Raw genomic sequence first — 20,831 nt, 5'->3', positions numbered from 1 at the left:
GGACTCCCACGGCACCCGGGCCCGGACACCCTGCAGAACTGGTTTGGGGAAGGGGTTGCTCACCAGGCTAAGTCAGCCTCGGTACCCTCTGACCTCCTGTCCTGGGTGAAGCCCGAGTCTGGCCTATCGAACCCATCGAAGGCAGTTCTGATGCAGGTCCAGGGGGATCTCCCCAGTACCTACTGTGTGCAGTCCCCACGGGACAACAACCTTGCTTCGCCACCATTTGTGGGGCTGTGCCCTGAGCCTGCCACATGCCGCAGGGGAGGGTTATTACCATCTGGCAGATGTAGAACCGGGCCCAGAGACGTTAGTAACATTCTCAAGGTCACACAGCTGGTTTGAGGGAGAAGCAAGAATTAGATAAGAATTCTTGCCCCCCCTGCGCCATCCTCCTCCGTAGTACTGACGGTGGGGGCGTGTGAAGACGGGATGGATCACCTATCCACGTGTCCTCTTAGAGGAAAGGGACTACCATGGCTCGCTCTTCCACCCAGGATCCCGTTCCTGGGTCCTTTGGGCAGCGGCGGGAAAGGAGCCAGACGGGCAGTCTCCGGGGGTCGGAGCTCGTATGGGAACGGGGAGGGGAGAAAGCAAGGCTCCGGGCTAGGTCCTGCTCAGGTGGGAAATCTGGCGAGCAGGGCGCGGGTGAGTCACCGCAGTCCCGCTCCTCCGTCACCACTGGACTTGCGTCCTAGTCAGGCCTGGCCCTGACTGGGATCGGGAATGTAACCAGCTGACCAGGGGAGGAGGCCGGCAGGAAGTGAGGCCACTGGGCCGCCTCCGCCCGGTTCCGGGGTGGGGGGTCTCAGGCCGCGCAGCCCCCCCTCTCTCCCCCTCCCCGCTTCTCTCCGCATTCTGGTTGGCAGCTGCGGGATGACGTCAGCAGCCGGGTTTGGGGCAGTTGCCATGGAGACAGGGACAGGCCCTGGAGCGACCCCCTTCCGCCTTGCAGCCACCCCTAGCCCGGTTATTTTTAGCGTCTGTTTACCTCAGGCTGGGGCGGCCCTGCAATAAGGGCCGGGCTGGGCTAGAGGGACTCCCGGACCGGCGGCTTCCCTGCCCATGGCGCTGGGCAGTGCCCAGGGGCAGGATCTGCCGCCCCACTCAGGTGGGAGGTATAGGGGGGCCGGGGACCATGAATACAGGTCAGGATTTCATCCACTGCTGCCCAGAGCTGACTGCTGCAAGTCCAGGATTCTTTCTTATGTCTAGAATACGCTGAAGAGAAGACAGGAGTTCAGACAGACCAGTTGAGATGGCATCTCTTCCCTAGCTCAAAGGGTTCATCCCTTTCCATCCACTCTCAGCAAGGGAGACCTTGCCCACCTGCCCCCTGAAACGGTCAGACAGAGGTACATTTGGATGACCATTTAAGAGGGACATCTGCACCAACAGTTACACACCCTGGTTCCTCTGGGAGTAGGAGGTAGGGACAATAAAGTCCCAGCCAGAAAAAGAAAGTTGATGGGACAGTCAACACACTTGAGAATCCCAAGACAGCTCCACCCTGCCCCATCTCCAGGGAGCAGAACCTCCTGTCTGATGGCATATGGTATAATCAGTGGGCTGGAAGAGAGAATCGTAGAGGGTGATCGGGTGCTCAGACTTTAAATCAGCAAGTCAGGTTATCTGTCGAGACAGCCCCGCTTTTCCCATGCACCTCCCTCCCTCTCTCATCTCTCAAGTGCCTGGGCCCTAGGTGGAAAGCCCCCAAACAGACAGACCCCATCCTCCACAAGGTTCAGGCTGGTGGGAAAAAAAAGAGATCTTAAAGGAGAACTGACAACTGAGTTATATGACCTCAGGGATCAGAGAGAGGAAGCTTTAGAGGCACCAAAAAGGAGGAACCAACCCAGGGAGGCTTCTTGGAGGAAGAAGTTAAGAGGATCAGATTTGAAGATGAAGGAGTTAGTCAGGACAAGAGGGTATAGGAGCAATGGGGGTTACTGCTGGGATAATGGTAAACCTTGAGCAGTGGCCCTAGCCAGAAGGCAGGGCACTGGAAGGAAGAGGACAGACCCAGAGGGCTGGCCCGTCGTCATGAGTCTAGGCTGTACTCTTACCTTAGGGTAAAAGATGACTGTGACTGTTTCACAAGAGTCTGGATTCCCCACCACCCTTGGGATTTGAACACAGAGCCCTATGCTTGCTAGGTAGACACTCTTATCACTTGAGATAAACCCCAGTGCTTTTTGCTTTTAGATGTTTTGTTTTGTTGTTGTTTTATTTATTTATTTTATCAGTTGTGGGGCTTGAACAGCCTGGGTGCTGTCCCTGAGCCTCTTTGTGTTCAAGGCTAGCGCTCTACCACTTGAGCCATAAGTGCCACTTCTAGTTTTTGAGCGGTTAATTGGATATAACAGTCTCACAATCCTGTGAACCACAATCCTCAGATTTCAGCCTCCTGAGTAGCTAGTATTACAGTCATGAATCATCAGCACCCAGCTTTTTTTTTTTTTTTTTTGTCGGTCATGGGGTTTGAACTCTGGGCCTGGACACATGTCCCTCAGCTCTTCAGCTCAAGGTGAGCCACAGTGCACAATCCTCAGATCTCAGCCTCCTGAGTAGCTAGGATTACAGGCATGAGCCACCAGTGCCCAGCAAGGTATTTTTTAATTTTTAATTTTTTTTTTTTTTTGTTGGTTGTGGGCCTGAACTCTGGGCCTGGGCACTGTCCCTCAGCTCTTCAGCTCAAGGTGAGCACTCTACCACTTGAGCCACAGCGCCACTTCCGGCTTTTTCTGCTTATGTGGTGCTGAAGAATCGAACCCAGGGCCTCATGCATGCAAGGCAAGCACTCTACCACTGAGGCACCTTCCCAGCCCTTAAATAAATATTTTTTAGGATATCTTTTAGATATTTTTATGCCAGGGCTAGCATCAGACCAAGATCTCCTATCCATTTGTAATCACACATAGCTGGGATTACAAATATGAACAACAAGTAACAAACCTGGCTTCTTCCCCAGCCCACCCCTCCTTTTTAATTTGTTTGTACTGGTATTGGGGCTTGAACTCAGGGCCTGAGTACTGTCCCTTAGATTTTTCACTTAATATTAGCACTCTACCAGTTGAGCCACAGCTCCACTTCCAGCTTTTGTGCCTGTGCCTGTGCGTGCGCTCATGCTTGCATGAGCAAGTACTGGGGCTTGAACTCAGGGCCTGGGGCTTGAACTCAGCCTGGGCACTGTCCCTGAGATTCTTTTGCTCAAGGCTAGCATTCTACCTCTTGAGTCACAGCGGCACTTACAGCTTTTTCTGAGTAATTTACTGAAGATAAGAGAGTCTCATAGACTTTCCTGCCCATTCTGGCTTCGAACTTCAATCCTCAGATCTCAGCCTCCTGAGTAGCTAGAATTACAGACTCATGCCACCAATGCCTATGTTTTGTTTTGTCTCCCCCCCCAGCCCCCCTCCCCCATCTCCGCCCCCCACTCCCCACCCCCAGGACTACCACTGCTATTCCCAGCTTTTTGGTGGTTAATTGGAGATCAGAGTCTCATGGACTTTCCTACCCAAGATGTATTCAAACTGTTATTCTCAGATCTCAACCTCCTCAGTAGATAGGATTACACGTGTAAGTCACTAGTGCCCAGCCACTTCTGGCTTTTTGGTGGTTAATCAGAGATAAATGTCTCAGACTTTCCTACTCAGGCTGACTTCAAACCTTGATCCTCAGATCTTGCCTCCTGAGTAGCTAGGATTACAAGTGTGAGCCACTGGCACTCAGCTTGTTTGTTGTACAAGTAATGGGGCTTGAACTCTAGGCACTGTACTCTTGCTTGGCTTTTAGCTTACTGATGTCACTTAACTATACCTCCGCTTCCAGTTTTTTGATAGTTAATTGGATTTGTCTGTCATGGTTGGCTTTTCTCAAGGTCTCAGATCTTAGCCTCCTAAGTAGCCACCAATGTCTGGCCACCTAGCTTGTTTTTTTTAAGATGGGGAGTCTCCATTATACCTCCACCCTGCCCCGGGCTATTCTTTTTTTTTTTTTTGGCCAGTCATGGGCCTTGAACTCTGGGCCTGGGTGCTGTCCCTCAGCTCTTCAGCTCAAGGCTAGCACTCTACCACTTGAGCCACAGCACCACTTCTGGCTTTTTTCTGCTTATGTGGTGCTGAGGAATCGAACCCAGGGCCTTATGCATGCAAGGCAAGCACTCTACCACTGAGCCACCTTCCCAGCCCTTCCCTGGGCTATTCTTGAACCACACTCCTCCAGACCTCCGCCTTCTGAGTAGTTGGGATTATAGGCATGTGCCACCAAAGCCAGCCACAAGAGTCTGAAAATTATAAAGATTTATTGGAGTTCTGGTTCATAAAACCTGATGTGAATCCTGGCTCTGCCCCTTACCAGCTGTATAACTTTGGGCAAATTAATGATCACTAACAGAAGTGGCGGTGTGGCTCAATAATAAGTTATTATTTGTTGTGTGCTAACAGTAAGGTAATATTCACCCAGAATACCCATGACAAAGGGATGTAACACAGTATTCTTCCATCAGACCTGTGAAGTAGTGTTGTGATTGTTACTTTTATTTTTTTTTTGGTTGTTACTTTTATTATTATTACTATTATTATTATCTAAACATTATTTTATGCATATCTAAGGGATAAAATCTTAAGTATTTTACCCAAGGTCACACAGTCAGTTAGACTTTGGGTTCTCAGCTGTGAAGCAGAGCTAATAGCCCTTAGAGCTAGTAGCCCTTACCCCACAGGATTGTTGCTTGAATTAAAATATATGGCATATGTAAGCACTGTGCCTATGACTAGCTCATTGAGATTGGAAAGGAGACAGGGAGCCCTTTAAGAGGCTGCTGTAAGGAAAAGAGCTGGTGATGGCTTGAACCCAAATTCTCACTATGGGGGTAGAGGTAGGGGAGCAGATTTCAGTGATATTTAAAAGCTAAGCCTGTTGACTACCAGTAGCTCACGCTTGTAATCCTAGCTACTTAGAGAGGCTGAGATATGAGAAGTGAGATTCAAAGCCATAGCAGACAGAGTCTCATGGAGGTGAGATTCTTATCTCCAATTAACCAGCAAAAAAAAAAACAGAAGTGAGGCTGTGGCTCAAGTATCACCCTTGAGTGAAAAAGTTAGGGATGGTGCCCAAGCTCTGAGTTTGAGCTTCAGTACCTGTATACACACACACACAAAGATAAAAGCTCTCGACAGTAGAGACTGAGACATCCAGGGATGGTCGTGCCATCGTGGACAGATTAAGGCTAGAGAGGCTCAAGCTTGAAGAAAGTGGTCAATTCCGTCTAGAGGTATCAAGTTCAGCTCATCTCTTACAGTTCAAAAGGCCTTGTCAGCTGGAGTGGAGTCAGCTGGATGTGAGGACTGCTGCTCACAAGAGCAGTTTGGGTGAGATACAGATAAAGAAGCTGGCAACATTTAAACGGCATTGAGCTGAAGGAGATGTGTAGAGCCTGAAGGGTTGGAAGGGTGAGGCCCATGGAGATGAGGATAGGGAAAGCGACAGGGCCTCTGTGGGAAAAGAAGATGTGGGAGCCAGACATGATGGTGCTGGCCTGTAATCCCAGCACTAGGGAAGCTGAGGTAAGGCAGTTTGAGTTGGACGCCAATCAGCTACAGAGTGATTTTGAGGCCAGCCTTGAGACCCTGTCTCAAAAAAAAATAGTATGGCTTGAGAGATGGTGGAAAACCAAGAGTAGGTTGTTTCTTAAAACTCAAGGGCAGGAAGGACTTAAAGGAAGAGGAAGGGAGACACCAAGTCCAAAGATTTATTGAGATTACGCAGGATAAAGTCTAAACATTGGACACTGGGTTGATTCAGCAGTAGGGAGGTCTCTGGTGACCTTGTCTGGACCAATCAGGAGAAGGGTGAGTACAGTAGTTGGGACAGGATGGGAAGAGGAATAGTAGGTGTGGTAAGGAAACTGAGGTAGACCATTCTTCCAGAAACTTGGCTCAAAAAGGAAAAAGAACAATGGAGTGAGGAGTTGCAGTAGCTAGAGGGAGACATAGGGTGCACAGAAATATTTCTTTTTTATATTTATTTACTCGTGTGTGTGTGTGTGTGTGTGTGTGTGTGTGTCTGTGTCTGTCTGTCTGTCTGTTTTTGTGTCTCTGTGTATGTTACATAAGATCAAACCCAAGGCTAAGCAAACACTTTACCACTGATATATACCCCTTTGTAATCATTTGGTTAAGTCTAACTTTATACTAGATGAAATATAATACAGAAAATAACTCAGGACAGTAAGGCATACCTATAGTTCCAGTTAATCAGGAGGCTGAGACAGGAAGATTGTTTTATTTTACTTTTAGTTGGTCGTGGGGCCTGAACTCTGGACCTGGGTGCTGTCCCTCAGCTCTTCATCTCAAGACTAGCGCTCTACCACTTGAGCCACAGTGACATTTCTGTCTTTTTCTGCTTATGTGGTGCTGAAGAATCAAACCTAGGGCCTCATGCATGCAAGGCAAGCACTACCACTGAGCCATCTTGCCAGCCCAGGAAGATTGTTTTAGACCAAGAGTTTACTACTAGCTTGAGTAACATAGCCAGACTCTGAAACACTCTCTCCAGATATTATATATATGTGCATGTGTGTGTGTGTGTGTGTGTGATGTGTATATATATGTACATATACACACACATCTATCTATCTATCTATCTCTATATCTATATATATCCATCCTAAATAGAAATCAGAGTAGGACTGGGCACTAGTGGCCTGTAATGCTAAATACTCAGAAGGCAGAGTTCTCAGGAGCACAGTTTGAAGTCAGCCCAGGCAGGAAAAGTCTGTAAGTTTATTTCCAGTAAACTACTCAAAAAAAGCTGGAAGTGGCGCTATGGCTCTAGTACTAGAGCATTAGCCTTGAGCAAAATAAGCTCAGGGATAGTGCCAAGGCCCAGAGCTCAAGCCCCAGGACTAGAAAAAAAATCAGAGTAAGAAACAGAACATTGCCAGACTTTAGAAGACTTCTCTTGGGGCTGGGAATATGGCTTAGTGGTAGAGTGCTTGCCTGGCATGCACAAAGCCCTGCATTCGATTCCTCAGTACCACATAAACAGAAAAAGCTGGAAGTGGCGCTGTGGCTCCAGTGGTAGAGGGTAGCCTTGAGCAAAATGAAGCTCAGGGACAACACCCAGACCCTGAGTTCAAGCCTCAGGACTTGGCAAAAAAAAAAAAAGGAACCCTCATCCCCTCTTCCATATTGTTACACATAGTTATTTTTCTTTCTTGTTATATAATAATTGTCATTTATTGATAGATATTTACATATTTTTCATTTTCTTCTGTGTGTGTGTGTGTGTGTGTGTGTGTGTGTGTATGTGTGTGTGCTACTAAGGTTTGAACTCAAGGCCTGAATTCTGCCTCTTAGCTTTTTCACTTATACCTGATACTCTACACTCTACCACTTTTTTGGTGGTTAATTAGAGATAGGAGTCTCACATAATTTCCTGCCCAGGCTGGCTTCAAATTACCATCCTCAGCTGGGCGCCGGTGGCTCATGCCTGTAATCCTAGCTACTCAGGAGGCTGAGATCTGAGAATCGTGGTTCAAAGCCAGCCCGGGCAGGAAAGACCGTAGACTCCTATCTCCAATAAACCACTAGAAAACCGGAAGTGGCGCTGTAGCTCAAGTGGTAGAGCGCTCGCCTTGAGCTGAAGAGCTGAGGGACAGCGCCCAGGCCCAGAGTTCAAGCCCCATGACTGACAAAAAATAAAAATAAAAATAAATCAAATTACCATCCTCAGATCTCAGCTTCCTGAGTAGCTATGATTGTAGGCATGAGTCACACCATTGCCAGGCCACTTCTGGCTTTTCCTAGTTAATTGGAGATAAAAGTCTCATAGACTTTCCTTCCCAGACTGGCTTTGAACCTCAGTCCTCATATCTGAGCATCCTGAGTAGTTAGAATTACAGGCATAAGCCATTGGGACCTGGCTGTTTTTCACTTTTTTATTTATTTTAATTTTAATTTATTTATTTAGTCAGTCCTGGGGCTTGAACTAAAGGCCTGGGCACTGTCCCTGAGCTTCTTTGGCTCAAGGCTAGTACTCTATCACTTGAACCACAGTGACACTTCCAGTTTTTTCTGTTTATGTGGTTTATGAGGAATTGAACCCAGGGTTTCATATATGCTAGGCAAGCACTCTACCACTAAACCACATTCCGAGCCCCTTGTTTTTCCCTTTTTATATGAGTGATGAGGTTTTTGGTAATTTATGGAAAAAATCTGAAACATCCATCTTCTTTGAGATGGGATTTTTTTTCCAGATGGGAAGTGAGAATCTGGCTGAGATTGAGAGTTGTTCTGTAGTTCTTACCATGCTACACCATACCAAGAATGCCTCTGGCAGCTTCCTCTAGTCTGTGTGCAGGTACAACGAAGACAAAGATAGGGTTGCCAGGGGTTTCTGCCAGGTAGGAGAGAGGTGCAGAGTGCTGAGGATGCTAGCAGCAAGCAAGGGATGGAAAGGCAGCTGTGGATGCAGACTTGGAGGAGGGTGTGCTGGGAAGGTAGAGAACAGAAAGTAGGAGGGAGCTGGCAGTAAGAAAGCAAAGCAGAGGCGGACTGTGAGTTCCACACAGGGTGGTGTCTGTGAAATTCCAGGCTCTATCTCCACTGACTGGCACATGCTTGTTGACAAGCTGTCATTCAGTGAATAGTTGAATAAATGAGCTGAGGGTTTAAGGGACTAAATGTCTCACATAAAAAGCAGGTAAGATGGGAGTGATGGAGAGAGCCTGAAGCTTGTGGGTACTGTGGGTGCAGCTTAAAAATGGGGCATTCTAGAGCAGGTGATAAGGCTGGGGCATTGAAGGTCGCTGAAAGAAGCAATCCATGAGAATGTGTAAGTCACCAATGAGTGCAAGTTACCCAGTCTTCAGAGTAAGGGTGGATACTATTCCTCAAACCAGAGTCCTTAGCCTTCTTGCAGCTGCATCTGTAGGGGGCGCTAGTAGGTTTGTTGCACAGGCTGACCCCTGGGCTTGAGAAAGAAAGCACAGTGTGGCAGAATTGAGCCTCAAGGAGGTTATTGGTAGAACATTACCTTCTTAAAAGTAATGGGGATCAAGGTTCAAGAGATGGGGTGTCTAGGGAATCCTGGTGTCTAGGGCCTCTCTCCATGTTGGAGATGGACAAGGGATATTCAAGGAAGAGTGTGTGTGTGTGTGTGTAAAGAGTTGTCACAGAAGTATTGAAAATTCAGGACTGGAGGTGCTATAGGAGGATGAGACCTCGGCCTTAGGATGCATCTTCTGTTAGAAAGGAGGCCCCTGGCAAGTCCCTGGGACCTGATCCTTTTCCCTGGGACTAGGTGGAGGGGAATACCCAGACTGAGCACCCACTTTGGGAGTATAAGAATGTGAACCAGGGTTGGGAAGGTGGCTCAGTGGTAGAGCACTTGCCTTGCATGCATGAAGCCCTGGGTTCAATTCCTCAGCACCACATAAGCCAAAAGAAAAAAGCCGGAAGTGGTGCCATGGCTCAAGTGGTAGAGCGCTAGCCTTGAGCTGAAGAGCTGAGGGACCGCGCCCAGGCCCAGAGTTCAGGCCCCACGATCGACAAAAAAAAAAAAAAAAAAGAATGTGAACCAGGTGCTGGTGGCTCACACCTGTAGTCCTAGCTACTCAAGAGGCTAAGATCTGAGGATAGTTTGAAGCTAGCCCCGGTAGAATCGTCCACGAGACTCTTACCTCCAATAAACCACTCCAGAAAGGCCAGAAGTAGTGCTGTGGCACTGAGTTCAAGCCCTGGGACCTGCAAAAAAGAACAGAAAACAGAGTGAGTGTGGTACTGGGGCTGTGTGAGTCTCTACACCCCGTTCCGTCTCTGCATAGCTTTTAGCACAGCGATACATAATATGCCCAATTCTCTACCCTCTTGTTGACACAGTTCCCCCACTTCGAGCACCCCAGATTCACCCCTCTACACCTCAGCTATGTCCAGCCTTCTCTCGGCACCTCCCCACAGCCAGCAGAGCTCCTTACTCGCACTGCGCCCCACAGCTCACTCGTTCTATCCCTCCTTATTCATGCCCGTGTTCAACTCTCTCACTTGCACTTCTTGACCCAGCCACCTTCCGTCTCCTCCTGGAAAGGAACCTCTAGTCACCCTGGGGAAGCCAGGCAGGCCGAGATCTGATGCCCCCCTAGTCCGAGGACCGGTCCTGCCCCATCCTGGCGGGCTGAGTCAGGAGGCAGGAACTGGGCGGGGGGAGGCGCCGAGAGCAGCCGAAGCTCGGGCCAGAGAGGCAGGGAGCGCGCGCGCGGAGCCCGGCGGGGCCGACACCCACCAAGCGGCCCGGGGCGGCGGGGACACGGGGCCGGCGCGGCCAGGCGCGGTCAAGGACCTACCATGAACTCCAAGAAGAGAGGTAGGACTCGGCTCGGGGCTGTGAAGGCTCCGGGGCTGCCACCGGAGTGCAGTCCAGATTCTGGGGACCAAGAGGGCGTTTTCGCCAAAGCGAGTGCGTAGTAGTGGTAGGGGGCCCACCAAGGACCCCCCTCCCTCCGAAGGATTAGGGGTATAGGGGTGAAGGCATGCGTCCGTGACTCAGTTTCCAGATCGGAGCCACGGGAAGTGGAGGAGGCGGGCCCTTCTCGGCACAGCCCCGCACCCTGGGAATCCCCGGCTCCCCGCAGGGAGGGCTCCAGCGTCGCGGCGCCGGGGAGCTGGGGGAAGGGGGGATGGTTGGGGGGGATCTGGGGGTGCAGTTTTCGCAGAGTCGGCTGTTTGCGGGAGCCAAGCCCGCGCCGGCCGGGCCTGTCCAGCAACTCTTTCTGGGATCCGAATGCGCGCCCCGCCCCGTGACCTCCCGCAGCCTCTCGGGGTGGGAGCGCCCGAGTTTCTTGTCCACTTTGGAGGGGGGCGGGGGACAGGCCAGGGGTTGGGCTGGGGAGGCCGCCCCGCCCCCGGGTAAACAGGCGCTTCCGCACATTCTTCGCGCGCCCCGCCCCTTTCCTGCCCCTTCCAGCCGGTGGAGGGTCCACGCGACCCCCCCCTTTCCTGCCCTGCGGCAGGCGGAGCCCGCACCTCGCCAGGAAGTGGGGGCCGAGCCGAGGCCACGCTGAGTCCCAGGCTGAGTCCCAGGCCGAGTCGCCTCCGGCTGCCCTGTCATTAACGCCAGGGCCGGCGAGGCTAAGAGTAGCGAAGCTGGAGCCCACTGGGGCAGTTGTTTCTAGGGACGGGATCTGGGACCCGGCCTCGGGGGAGGGACCTGGGACCCGGCCGTGGGGAGGGGGCCTCAGGGACCCGACTGGACACACACCCCCGCCACCCCCAGGGAGCCCCGCGCGGACTCATTCCATGATGTCCCTGTCGGTGCGGCCACAGCGCCGCCTGCTCAGCGCCCGGGTCAATAGGAGCCAGTCCTTCGCAGGCGTCCTCGGCAGCCACGAGCGCGGGCCCAGGTACGCGGTGGAGGGGGGTAAAGGGGGTTGAGAGAGTCAGATGGGGTCGGGAGTGGGTGTGTAGTGAGGGTTTGGGGGACTCTTGTTTGCCCCTTTCTGAAGGCAGCTTATTTTTTATTTCAGGACCTCTAGGGTCTTCAGCCCACCAGGGCCCCCACGGAAGACCCTAACACTCTCCCGAGTGTCCAGGATGTTCTCTGTGGCTCATGCGGCCCCCAAAGTCCCACAGCCTGAGCGGCTGGATCTGGTGTATGCTGCTCTTAAGCGAGGCCTGACGTAAGCAACTCCTTCCCAGCAACAATCTCCCTACTCCTAAGCTGGCTCTGTACCCTCTTCCTGCTACCCCTAGAAGAATGACGTAGTAGGAAGCTGAGGACAGCCTGAGTGTCTGTAAACTAACTTTTGTCATCTCTTCCCAGGGCCTACTTGGAAGTGCACCAGCAGGAGCAGGAGAAACTCCAGGGGCAGATAAAGGAGTCCAAGAGGAATTCCCGCTTGGTGAGTGGTAGTAGGGGTGCCCCTTGCCTTTGAGGTGTTGGGGCTTGGCCAGGCCAACCCTGCATGACAGGCTGTTTTCTGGGGTGACTAGGTCCAGATGTGTGTAGAAAGGTAGTATAAGGAAAGGCTGGTTGAGGATGTTTCTATCCCCATTCTTTCCATTCTGCCTGGTCAATTGGTCATGGGACTTCAATTCAGGGCCTGGGCTCTGTCCCTGAGCTTTTTCCCTAGTGCTCTACTATTTTGAGCCACAGCACCATTCCAGATTTCTGGCGGCTAATTGGAGATAAGACTTTCCTGCCTGGTCTGAACCACCATCCTCAGATCTCAGCCTCCTGAATACCTAGGATTACAGACATGAGCCACCAGCTAGGGAGGCACACTTTCTGCTTAAGACTCAGCATCTGCTCACAGATGCTTCAAGTTGTCGAGTGGGAGAGGAGGGTGTTAGACCCAGACATGACAGCAGATTATGTTACAATGGTACTGAAGAGAGTCACAGTTCTTCATGGAAAAAGAAGTCAGGGATTAACAGAGGAGGAAACCTTTTTTTTGCTGTCTTGAAGGATGGGTCTGGGTGGGCAAGTAACCTGGGTAAGGTCTTCCACATACCTCCTAAGTACCCCTTTTTATCTCCCCTGTAGGGTTTCTTGTATGATCTGGACAAGGTAAATGTTTATTGAATGGTGATGGAAGGGGTTGGCTCATGGGGAGGGAAAAGGGCCTTGGGCCTCAGGCCCCTCCTGACTCACCTCTCCCCCAGCAAGTCAAGTCCATTGAACGCTTCCTGAGACGATTGGAGTTCCATGCCAGCAAGGTACTTGTGCAGCATGCAATCGGAGTGGGATGGAGGTTTGGACAGTTTAGGAAAATGAGGTTTCTAGGCCAAGTGAGAACCTCATTGTCACCTTGCCAGATCGATGAATTGTATGAGGCATACTGTGTCCAGCGGCGTCTCCGAGATGGTGCCTACAACATGGTTCGAGCCTATAGCACTGGGTCCCCAGGAAGCAGAGAGGCCCGGGACAGCCTGGCTGAGGCCACTCGGGGGCATCGAGAATATACAGAGGTGAGAGATGAATGGTGCTCAGGTAGAGACATGGGGTGTGACAGGGCTGGTGAGTAAGGATTGGTTCTTTATTCATTCCTTTCCCCACTCCTCCTTCTCAGAGCATGTGTCTGCTGGAGAGTGAGCTAGAGGCACAGCTGGGAGAGTTTCATCTCCGGATGAAAGGTACCAAGTTGTGGAGACTACTGGGAGGTAAGAAGGAATTATGTTCTAGCTCCCCAACATGGCTCATCTACTTCTCCCCCTACTTGCAGGGCTAGCTGGCTTTGCAAGGCTGTGTGTCGGTGATCAGTATGAGGTATGAGGATGTACATGGGAGAGCTGAAATGGAAGGGTTGTAACCCCAAGGGCTGACTCATCCTATTTCCCCAGATCTGCATGAAATATGGCCGTCAGCGCTGGAAACTGCGAGGCCGTATTGAGAGTAGTGGAAAACAGGTTTGGGACAGCGAAGAAACCATCTTTCTTCCTCTGCTCACAGAATTCCTGTCCATTAAGGTGATATATGTGTCCAGGTCCCTAAGATACCTTGGTCCTGTAAACCCCATGAACCCCTGTGACCCTCTTGACCCTGAGACCTTTATTCCTGTGACCCCCCTTCCTGGCTCTATGATTTCCTCATAAACTTTGAGGCTTCAAGAACAACCTTTGTAATTCCTATACTTCAAGGCCTCCTGACTGTGATTTCCATATAATCTTTTGACCCTATGAATATTTGATGCCCCCTAGGAGCCATGACTCCCATATCTTCAATGACCCACCAACTTGGACCTCTATGATCCTCATGTTCCCAAATGGCTTTAAGCCTCCAAGGGCTCATATCCCTGTGACCATCCTGTAATCTCTGTGAAGATTCAGGCCTCGATTGCTCATAGCCCTTGCACCCTTATGATCCTATCATGTACTCTTTTCTACAGGTGACAGAACTGAAGGGCCTGGCCAACCATGTAGTTGTGGGAAGTGTCTCCTGTGAAACCAAGGACCTGTTTGCTGCCCTGCCTCAGGTTGTGGCTGTGGACATCAATGACCTTGGCACCATCAAGCTCAGCCTAGAAGTCATATGGAGGTTGGTGGGCTTAAGGGTTAGGGGCAGGGCCAGGAAGATTATGGCATAGCTAACAGCCTATTTACTCCTTAGCCCCTTTGATAAGGATGACCAGCCCTCAGCTGCCTCAACTGTCAACAAAGCTTCCAATGTTACCAAGCGCTTCTCCACCTACAGCCAGAGCCCACCAGACACCCCTTCGCTTCGGGAACAGGCCTTTTATGTGAGAGTCATAACCCAGGCCCAGACCTTTCTATCTCCTAGAGGCTTTTCAAAGGTAATCCTGAAATGCCCTTCCCTCTTTCTCAGAACATGCTTCGGCGGCAGGAGGATCTGGAAAATGGGACAGCATGGTCCTTGTCATCTGAATCTTCAGACGACTCATCCAGTCCACAGCTCTCAGGCACTGCCCGCCACTCATCAGTCCCGAGGCCTCTGGTGCAGCAGCCTGAGCCCCTGCCCATTCAAGTTGCCTTCCGCAAGCCTGAGAAGCCCCGTTCTGGGCCCGTGGATGAGGAGGGAGCTGTGGCTCCAGCCTTGGCCAATGGGCATGCTCCCTACAGTCGGACCTTGAGCCACATCAGTGAGGCCAGTGTTGATGCTGCCTTGGCTGAGGCTTCAGTGGAAGCTACGGGTTCAGAGAGCCTGGTCCCAAGACCTAGCCTGCCTATATGTCCAAATCCCACCCATGGAGAGCACCCTAGTAATACTCCACCTGCTCTAGACACTTGCCATTCTGCCACAAGCCTCACCCTCAACACACCCAGTCCTGCCCCCACATCTATGGACCATGCACCATCTGCACATCCTGACTCAGTTGATAAGACCACAAACTCTGGCCCTTCTGGGCCGGGAAGCCCAAACACCACTATAAGCTCCACCCATAGTGCCATAAGCCCTGTTAACAGTATTCAAAACCTCACTTCCATTACTAGAGGTTCTGTACACAAGCCTGTGCTTTCTACTCTCACTACTATAAGCCCTATCTCTGATACTATAGGCCAATCCCAGCTCATCACAAGCCCTACCTACACTATACCAAGCCTCACACATACCACCACAAACGTCACCCATACTACTGCAAGCCCCACCCATGCCACCCTAAACTGTACCCATACCACTATATGCCCCACCCACACTACTCCAAGACCCACCCATACCACTGCAAACCTCACACCCACAACCCCCACCCATAACACTGCAAGCCCCGCTCATGCCACTGCAAGCCCAACTCCTACAAACCCCACTCATACCACTGCAAGCACCATTCCTACAAACCCCACTCATACCACTGCAAGCACCACTCCTACAAGCCCTACCCATACCACTGTAAGCCCCACTCCCGCAAGCCCCACCCACAAAGCAAGAATGTCAACTCACACAAGTCCTACCCCCAGTGCTACGAACCAAGTCCAAACCACCCCAAGTCCCACTCTTACAACTGTAAGCCCTTCCTCCTCTCCAGACCTTGAGGTGTTCTCCAGTCCCTCTGGAGATGTCACACTCCCCATCACCAAACCCCTGCCCTGCAACAACCCAGCCTTGGCTCCTTGTATTCAGGCAGACACTGTAGTACCCAGTACCTCCTTCCAGAGTCATGCCTGTTCTGACTGGAAACCCCTCACAAACCCTGACCCAGACCCTCCAGAGCCCAACCTTAAGAGCTTAAGCCCTCCTCACTCACCCATAGCCCCTGCACCCCAACATTCAGAACTTAACTTGGCCACAGCTACTCAAGTTCCAGCCCCAGTAACAACTGGAGGAGCTGGAGACAGGAGGCTGGAGGAAGCCCTGGGCACCCTAATGTCTGCCCTGGATGACTATCGTGGCCAGTTTCCTGAGCTCCAGGGCCTGGAGCAAGAGGTGACTCGGCTGGAGAGTCTGCTCATGGTGAGGAAGGTTAGGCTGGCCTGGGTGGCCTGGGAGGATGACCAGCTAGTGGCAGCAGCTCTGACTCCCTTCCCAATTCTAGCAGAAACAAGGCATGACTCGCAGCCGGGCCTCCAGTCTCAGCATCACTGTGGAGCATGCTTTGGAGAGCTTCAGCTTCCTCAACGAAGATGAGGATGAAGACAAGGATGGGCCAGGGGACAGGTAAGGAGAGTAGGCGAGACTGGAAGCCAGTTGAGGGGGAAGAGATAATAAAGGGGAAGAGGTGAGGCATTGCCAGGCAGAGGAGATGCAGGTGAGTTGGGAGAAAGGCAAGATGGGGTGAGGTGGAGCCAGGGAGCGCACATGAAGATGGATTTGCTGGCATGTCTGTGTGCACTCCTCCCATGTATACCTCATGTGTCCTTCATGCCGGTGTCTCCAATACCATCTGTCCCTAGTGCTTCTGGCCGCCCTGCTCCTCGTCTCTGCAATATCTGCCTCCCCCACCGGTCCCCATCAACTCATGTGCCTTCCACCCTTCCTCTTTCCTTTGGCCTCACCTTGGACCTACCCTATGAAGAAGCTCCTCCAGTGCCTCCTTGGGCACCCCGCATCTCTCAGCATCACCCCCGACTATCCCAGAGACCCCGGTCTCTCAGATCCCAGAGTGGCCATTTTCAATTGCTGTTTGAAAGTCGTGCCCGATCCCTCCTTCCTCGACTGCCTCCCAGGTTACATTCTCATGCTCTGCATTCCTTTCAGTCTACATTTTGTAAACCATCCCCCCTGCAACCCTACTCTCACCCATCCCAGCCCCAGCATCCCCTGCAGTCCTAGCTGGTGTGGTACAGGGAAGACTGATTAAAGACCCCTCTACCCCTGCTGGTCACACCCCTCCCTCCTGGAAGTCTTCTGTGAACTTACCCACTGTCTGATGTCTGTGCATGTGTATTCTTCCATTTGGGGATAGGAGGAGCTTAATAAAAATAAACTCTGGTGACCAGATGGTAATGTGTGCTTCTAGTGTGGTTGACTCCATTTTTCTCTCAGGCCCCCAAGCAATCCAGAGGCTAGGACTGAGGACAGCCTAGACTCACCCAGTGCTCACCACCTCAGCACAGGGTGTCCAGCTCTGGATGCTACTTTGGTTCAACACCTGTACCACTGCAGTCGCCTCCTGCTGGTGAGGCTAGTGGTATTTCCCCCTCCCTTCCCTTTTATCCCCTTCTCCCAGAGAGCCCTGCACTCCAATCCTGGCCTTCTATACCCTAGTACTTCATTGCCATGACTTCTAGGTCTTGCTGGATGAATACCTCCTGCTCTCTGCCTACCCTCAGCCTCTCCCAATGCATGCTGGATCTTAGATCTTGTAGTCCCTGGTTTCTGTCCTTCCTAAGTCCTACCTTGAATCCTGTTCTACTTGGCCACTCTTGTTCTCCAGAAACTCGGCACATTTGGGCCCTTGCGCTGCCAGGAAGCATGGGCCCTAGAACGGCTACTACGGGAAGCCCATGTACTTGAGGCAGTGTGCAAGCTCAGCAGGCTATGGGAGACCCCCGTCATTTCCTCCCAGGAAGGTAAAGGACACAGGCTCAGGCTCTGATGTTGTCTACCTGAGACTTCTGCCTTACTTCATTCTACCTATCTATCCACCTATCTGCTCCCTGCCTGCCTGCTGGGTTGCGCAGTTTCTCTCATCCTCTCACAGTGGTGCAGTTCTCAGCCTCTCGTCCTGGCTTCCTGACCTTCTGGGATCAGTGTTCAGAGGGACTCAACCCCTTCATCTGTCCAGTGGAGCGGGTGCTCCTCACCTTCTGCAGCCAGTATGGAGCCCGTCTCTCTCTGCGTCAGCCAGGCTTGGCTGAGGCTGGTAAGTGGTTTCCTTACCTGCCCTTCCATCTTCTCTCAGTTCTCAGCAACAGGGACCTTGGAAAGGCCAAGTCAGCCCACATTAACATATGGGCTGAGCACTGAGGAGAAACTGACTTGAAGACACATTTCTAGATTGGTAGGATGTAGACAGGGAACCCCTGGACCCGAGCCTGGGACAGAAGCACTGTCTTCCAACTGGAAGTCTGGGTCTATCCCAACTCAAGCTATGGCACCATCTCCTACAGTATGTGTAAAGTTCCTGGAGGATGCCCTGGGGCAGAAACTGCCCAGGAGGCCCCAACCAGGCCCTGGGGAACAGCTCACCATTTTCCAGTTCTGGAGTTATTTTGAAGCCTTGGACAGCCCTTCTATGGAGGCCTACGTGACAGAGACTGCTGAGGAAGGTGAGACAGTGGCCCTGACCACAGTTGCTTGGCCCTGAGGGTATGGATGAGGACATGAGGATAAGGCCTCTAAACCCAATGAACCTCCTCGCCTTTCATCTTGGCCCAGTCCTTAACTTTGCTCCCTTCTTTCAGTGTTGCTGGTGAGGAATCTGAACTCTGATGACCAGGCTGTTGTGCTGAAGGCCCTGAGGTTGGCACCCGAGGGGCGGCTGCAAAAGGATGGACTTCGGGCCCTCAGCTCCCTGCTTGTCCATGGCAACAACAAGGTCATGGCTGCTGTCAGTACACAGCTCCGAAGCTTGTCACTGGGCCCTGTCTTCCGGGAAAGGGTGAGAGTCAGGCGAGGCTCTCTTGAGGGTGAAGGTTGTGGTCCTGGGCTCTCAGTGTCTGGCTAAGACTGCTCTCCTGCCCTTGCCCAGGCCCTGCTGTGTTTCCTAGACCAGCTTGAGGATGAAGATGTGCAGACTCGAGTGGCTGGATGCCTGGCTCTGGGCTGCATCAAGGTGATACTTGCCAACCCACTTACCCTCTCCCTCCCCTGCTGGCATCCATCCTGAGGCCCTTCCTGCCTATTCCACTGAGCCCACTTCACTGTTCTCTTTCTTGATAGGCTCCTGAGGGCATTGAACCCCTGGTGTATCTGTGCCAAACAGACACAGAAGCTGTAAGAGAAGCTGCCAGGCAAAGTCTGCAGCAGTGTGGTGAGTAAGGCGTATGGGAGATAATGGCTCAGGTGGATTCTGGGACATCCTGGCTGACAGAAGTAGGATGCATTGAGTCTAAGAATAGAAGGGTAAGGATGGAGCCAGGGCCATGACTGACCCCATATCCATGCATTACAGGGGAAGAAGGACAGTCTGCCCATCGACGGCTGGAGGAGTCACTGGATGCCCTACCCCGCATATTTGGGCCCAGCAGCATGGCCAGCACTGCATTCTGAACTCTACTCACTGGCTCCCAGAGCCCCTTCTTACCACTTTCAGGGCTCACCAGGCACTGGCGGGAGGGTGAGGGCCGGCTCCAGACACCCCTCCCCACAGATTCCTATCAATGAAAATCTAATATATTCTTCTGTTACCCCTGGGGTTGGTAGAGTCAGTGCCTGCAGTCAAGTGCCTCTCAGCCTCGACTCAGCACATCCCTCGCCACAAAGTGTCTGGGGCCTGGCCACCTTGCCTCTGCCTCAACACTTCCCTTGGTTTTGTATTTTATTTACAGAGTTTTACAGAAAATAAAAAGCAAAATGCCTTTCCTACACAGCCTGCTCCACTCCCTCTGCTCCAACACCCTCTGGCGTGCCCTTCCTGGCACTGGTGTGTCCACACTTCCAGCTGTGATAACAGTATGTGCATCTGTCCTGGAAACCTTAGTGGAGCAAAGCCCAGAAAGGCCTTAGAGAAAACAGAGGAAAGAGAGAGGACATTGCTGACCAGGGTCAGCTAGCATCTGGGCCTGGGACCTACAACTCTTGGGTGCGTCAACTGTACAGCTGGCCCAGAGAAGGCCCTATAGGGTGCTAGTTTTGGGCTGGCTATGGCCATGGAGCAGAAAGCAAACAGTATATTATGGCTGAGTTTGTGACTAGGAGAGAAAAACAAACAAAAAAAAATCTATGCAGAATAGTGTGGCTGAGTTTCTGGCCACAAGAGGGCAGCAGAATTGCATAACCGGATATCAGACTTGTGGGTGTTCCTTCCACCCTGGCAGTTTCCTACAGGGAAGGCTGAAGGAGCTCCTTCTCGAAGCTGGGGATGAAGGGAGAGATCCTTGCAGAGGGGAGGAGCTGGGGCTTGGGAGGCAGGAGACCAGGATAGCTGCTCTGTGACCTCCTCCCTGTGACCTCCTCGCTGGAATAACAAACCTGCTGAACCCTGTGGTGCCCAACAGACATCAAAACTGTTGCTTCAGAAGGCAGGGTTCCCAGAATATGGCTCCCCTCCCTCAGAGCTGCCTGGAATCTGATTTGTTAACGCAGGAGGTGAAGAGTCAAAGTGGGAAGAACAAGAGAGTGAGTCTGATTGCAGGATGGCAGGCTTATTCTAAGAAGGGCCTGAGGAAGGGCTAGAGAAACAGACTGCTCTTCCCCTCTCCCAACAAAATGTCCATGATCCAGAAGAGAGAGTGTATAGGCAGGACCTTGCTTACTCTCTGAGTCTACTCTGGTGTCCCAGGACTGTGGTAGTAGCACAGCAGTGGGACAGCAAGTACACAGAGGTGTCGCAGGGAGTGCGTGTGTACCTGTACTCAGGAAGAGCTAACGAGGTGCCAACTGTCCCAGGGGATAGGGATAACCCAAATCTCTGTGGAGCCCTATCCCCCTAGTGCTTTAAGGCTGTGTAAAGAGGTTTGGCTAGTGCGTTAACCACCTGCTGGGGAAGCCACACTGAGCAGAAGAAAAACAAAATAAACGACCAAAAAAAAAAAAAAAACAAAAAAACCACAGCAACAGGAAAGCATACAGGAAACACCTGTGAGTAGATGCAGGTGGCTCACTACAGACATGGGGTATGGGGTAGTGACAGGCAGACAGCCATCACGTTGACCTAACTTTGTGCTCCCCCTTTTTTTTTGTTTGTCGTAGGGCTTGAACTCTGGGCCTGGGCACTGTCCCTCAGCTCTTCAGCTCAAAGTGAGCACTCTGCCACCTAAGCCACAGTGCCACTTCCA

At 51.8% G+C, this 20,831-nt stretch overlaps 1 protein-coding gene across 4 annotated transcripts in view; it reads left to right on the top strand.

The window, feature by feature from the left end:
• The window catches only part of Ripor1 (RHO family interacting cell polarization regulator 1), a 29,230-nt gene extending 9,809 nt beyond the window's left edge, over nt 1-19,421 (top strand). For 2 of the 4 annotated variants that reach the window (XM_042700718.1, XM_042700717.1), the window contains exons 2-22: nt 11,275-11,401; nt 11,525-11,677; nt 11,821-11,899; nt 12,544-12,567; nt 12,663-12,716; nt 12,816-12,968; nt 13,070-13,133; nt 13,223-13,266; nt 13,341-13,466; nt 13,886-14,034; nt 14,107-14,236; nt 14,323-15,903; nt 15,986-16,107; nt 16,936-17,068; nt 17,327-17,462; nt 17,594-17,755; nt 18,003-18,161; nt 18,297-18,493; nt 18,584-18,667; nt 18,775-18,865; nt 19,007-19,421. In XM_042700718.1, the coding sequence (XP_042556652.1) occupies nt 11,298-11,401; nt 11,525-11,677; nt 11,821-11,899; nt 12,544-12,567; nt 12,663-12,716; nt 12,816-12,968; nt 13,070-13,133; nt 13,223-13,266; nt 13,341-13,466; nt 13,886-14,034; nt 14,107-14,236; nt 14,323-15,903; nt 15,986-16,107; nt 16,936-17,068; nt 17,327-17,462; nt 17,594-17,755; nt 18,003-18,161; nt 18,297-18,493; nt 18,584-18,667; nt 18,775-18,865; nt 19,007-19,104 (3,843 nt within the window). In that variant the 5' untranslated portion in view covers nt 11,275-11,297 and the 3' untranslated portion in view covers nt 19,105-19,421. Of the gene's footprint in view, nt 1-10,293; nt 10,366-11,274; nt 11,402-11,524; nt 11,678-11,820; nt 11,900-12,543; nt 12,568-12,662; nt 12,717-12,815; nt 12,969-13,069; nt 13,134-13,222; nt 13,267-13,340; nt 13,467-13,885; nt 14,035-14,106; nt 14,237-14,322; nt 15,904-15,985; nt 16,108-16,935; nt 17,069-17,326; nt 17,463-17,593; nt 17,756-18,002; nt 18,162-18,296; nt 18,494-18,583; nt 18,668-18,774; nt 18,866-19,006 lie in introns of those variants that run through there. The other 2 variants (XM_042700716.1, XM_042700715.1) reach the window with 2 other exon arrangements.
• Nucleotides 19,422-20,831: the final 1,410 nt, after the last annotated feature.

Source organism: Dipodomys spectabilis, unplaced genomic scaffold (genome assembly GCF_019054845.1).
Source record: "Dipodomys spectabilis isolate Male_0828 unplaced genomic scaffold, ASM1905484v1 ptg000273l, whole genome shotgun sequence".
NCBI classification, from domain to species: domain Eukaryota; kingdom Metazoa; phylum Chordata; class Mammalia; order Rodentia; family Heteromyidae; genus Dipodomys; species Dipodomys spectabilis.
The sequence above is the reverse complement of the archived record's forward strand: the minus strand, read 5'-3'. Positions and strand labels throughout refer to the sequence as shown.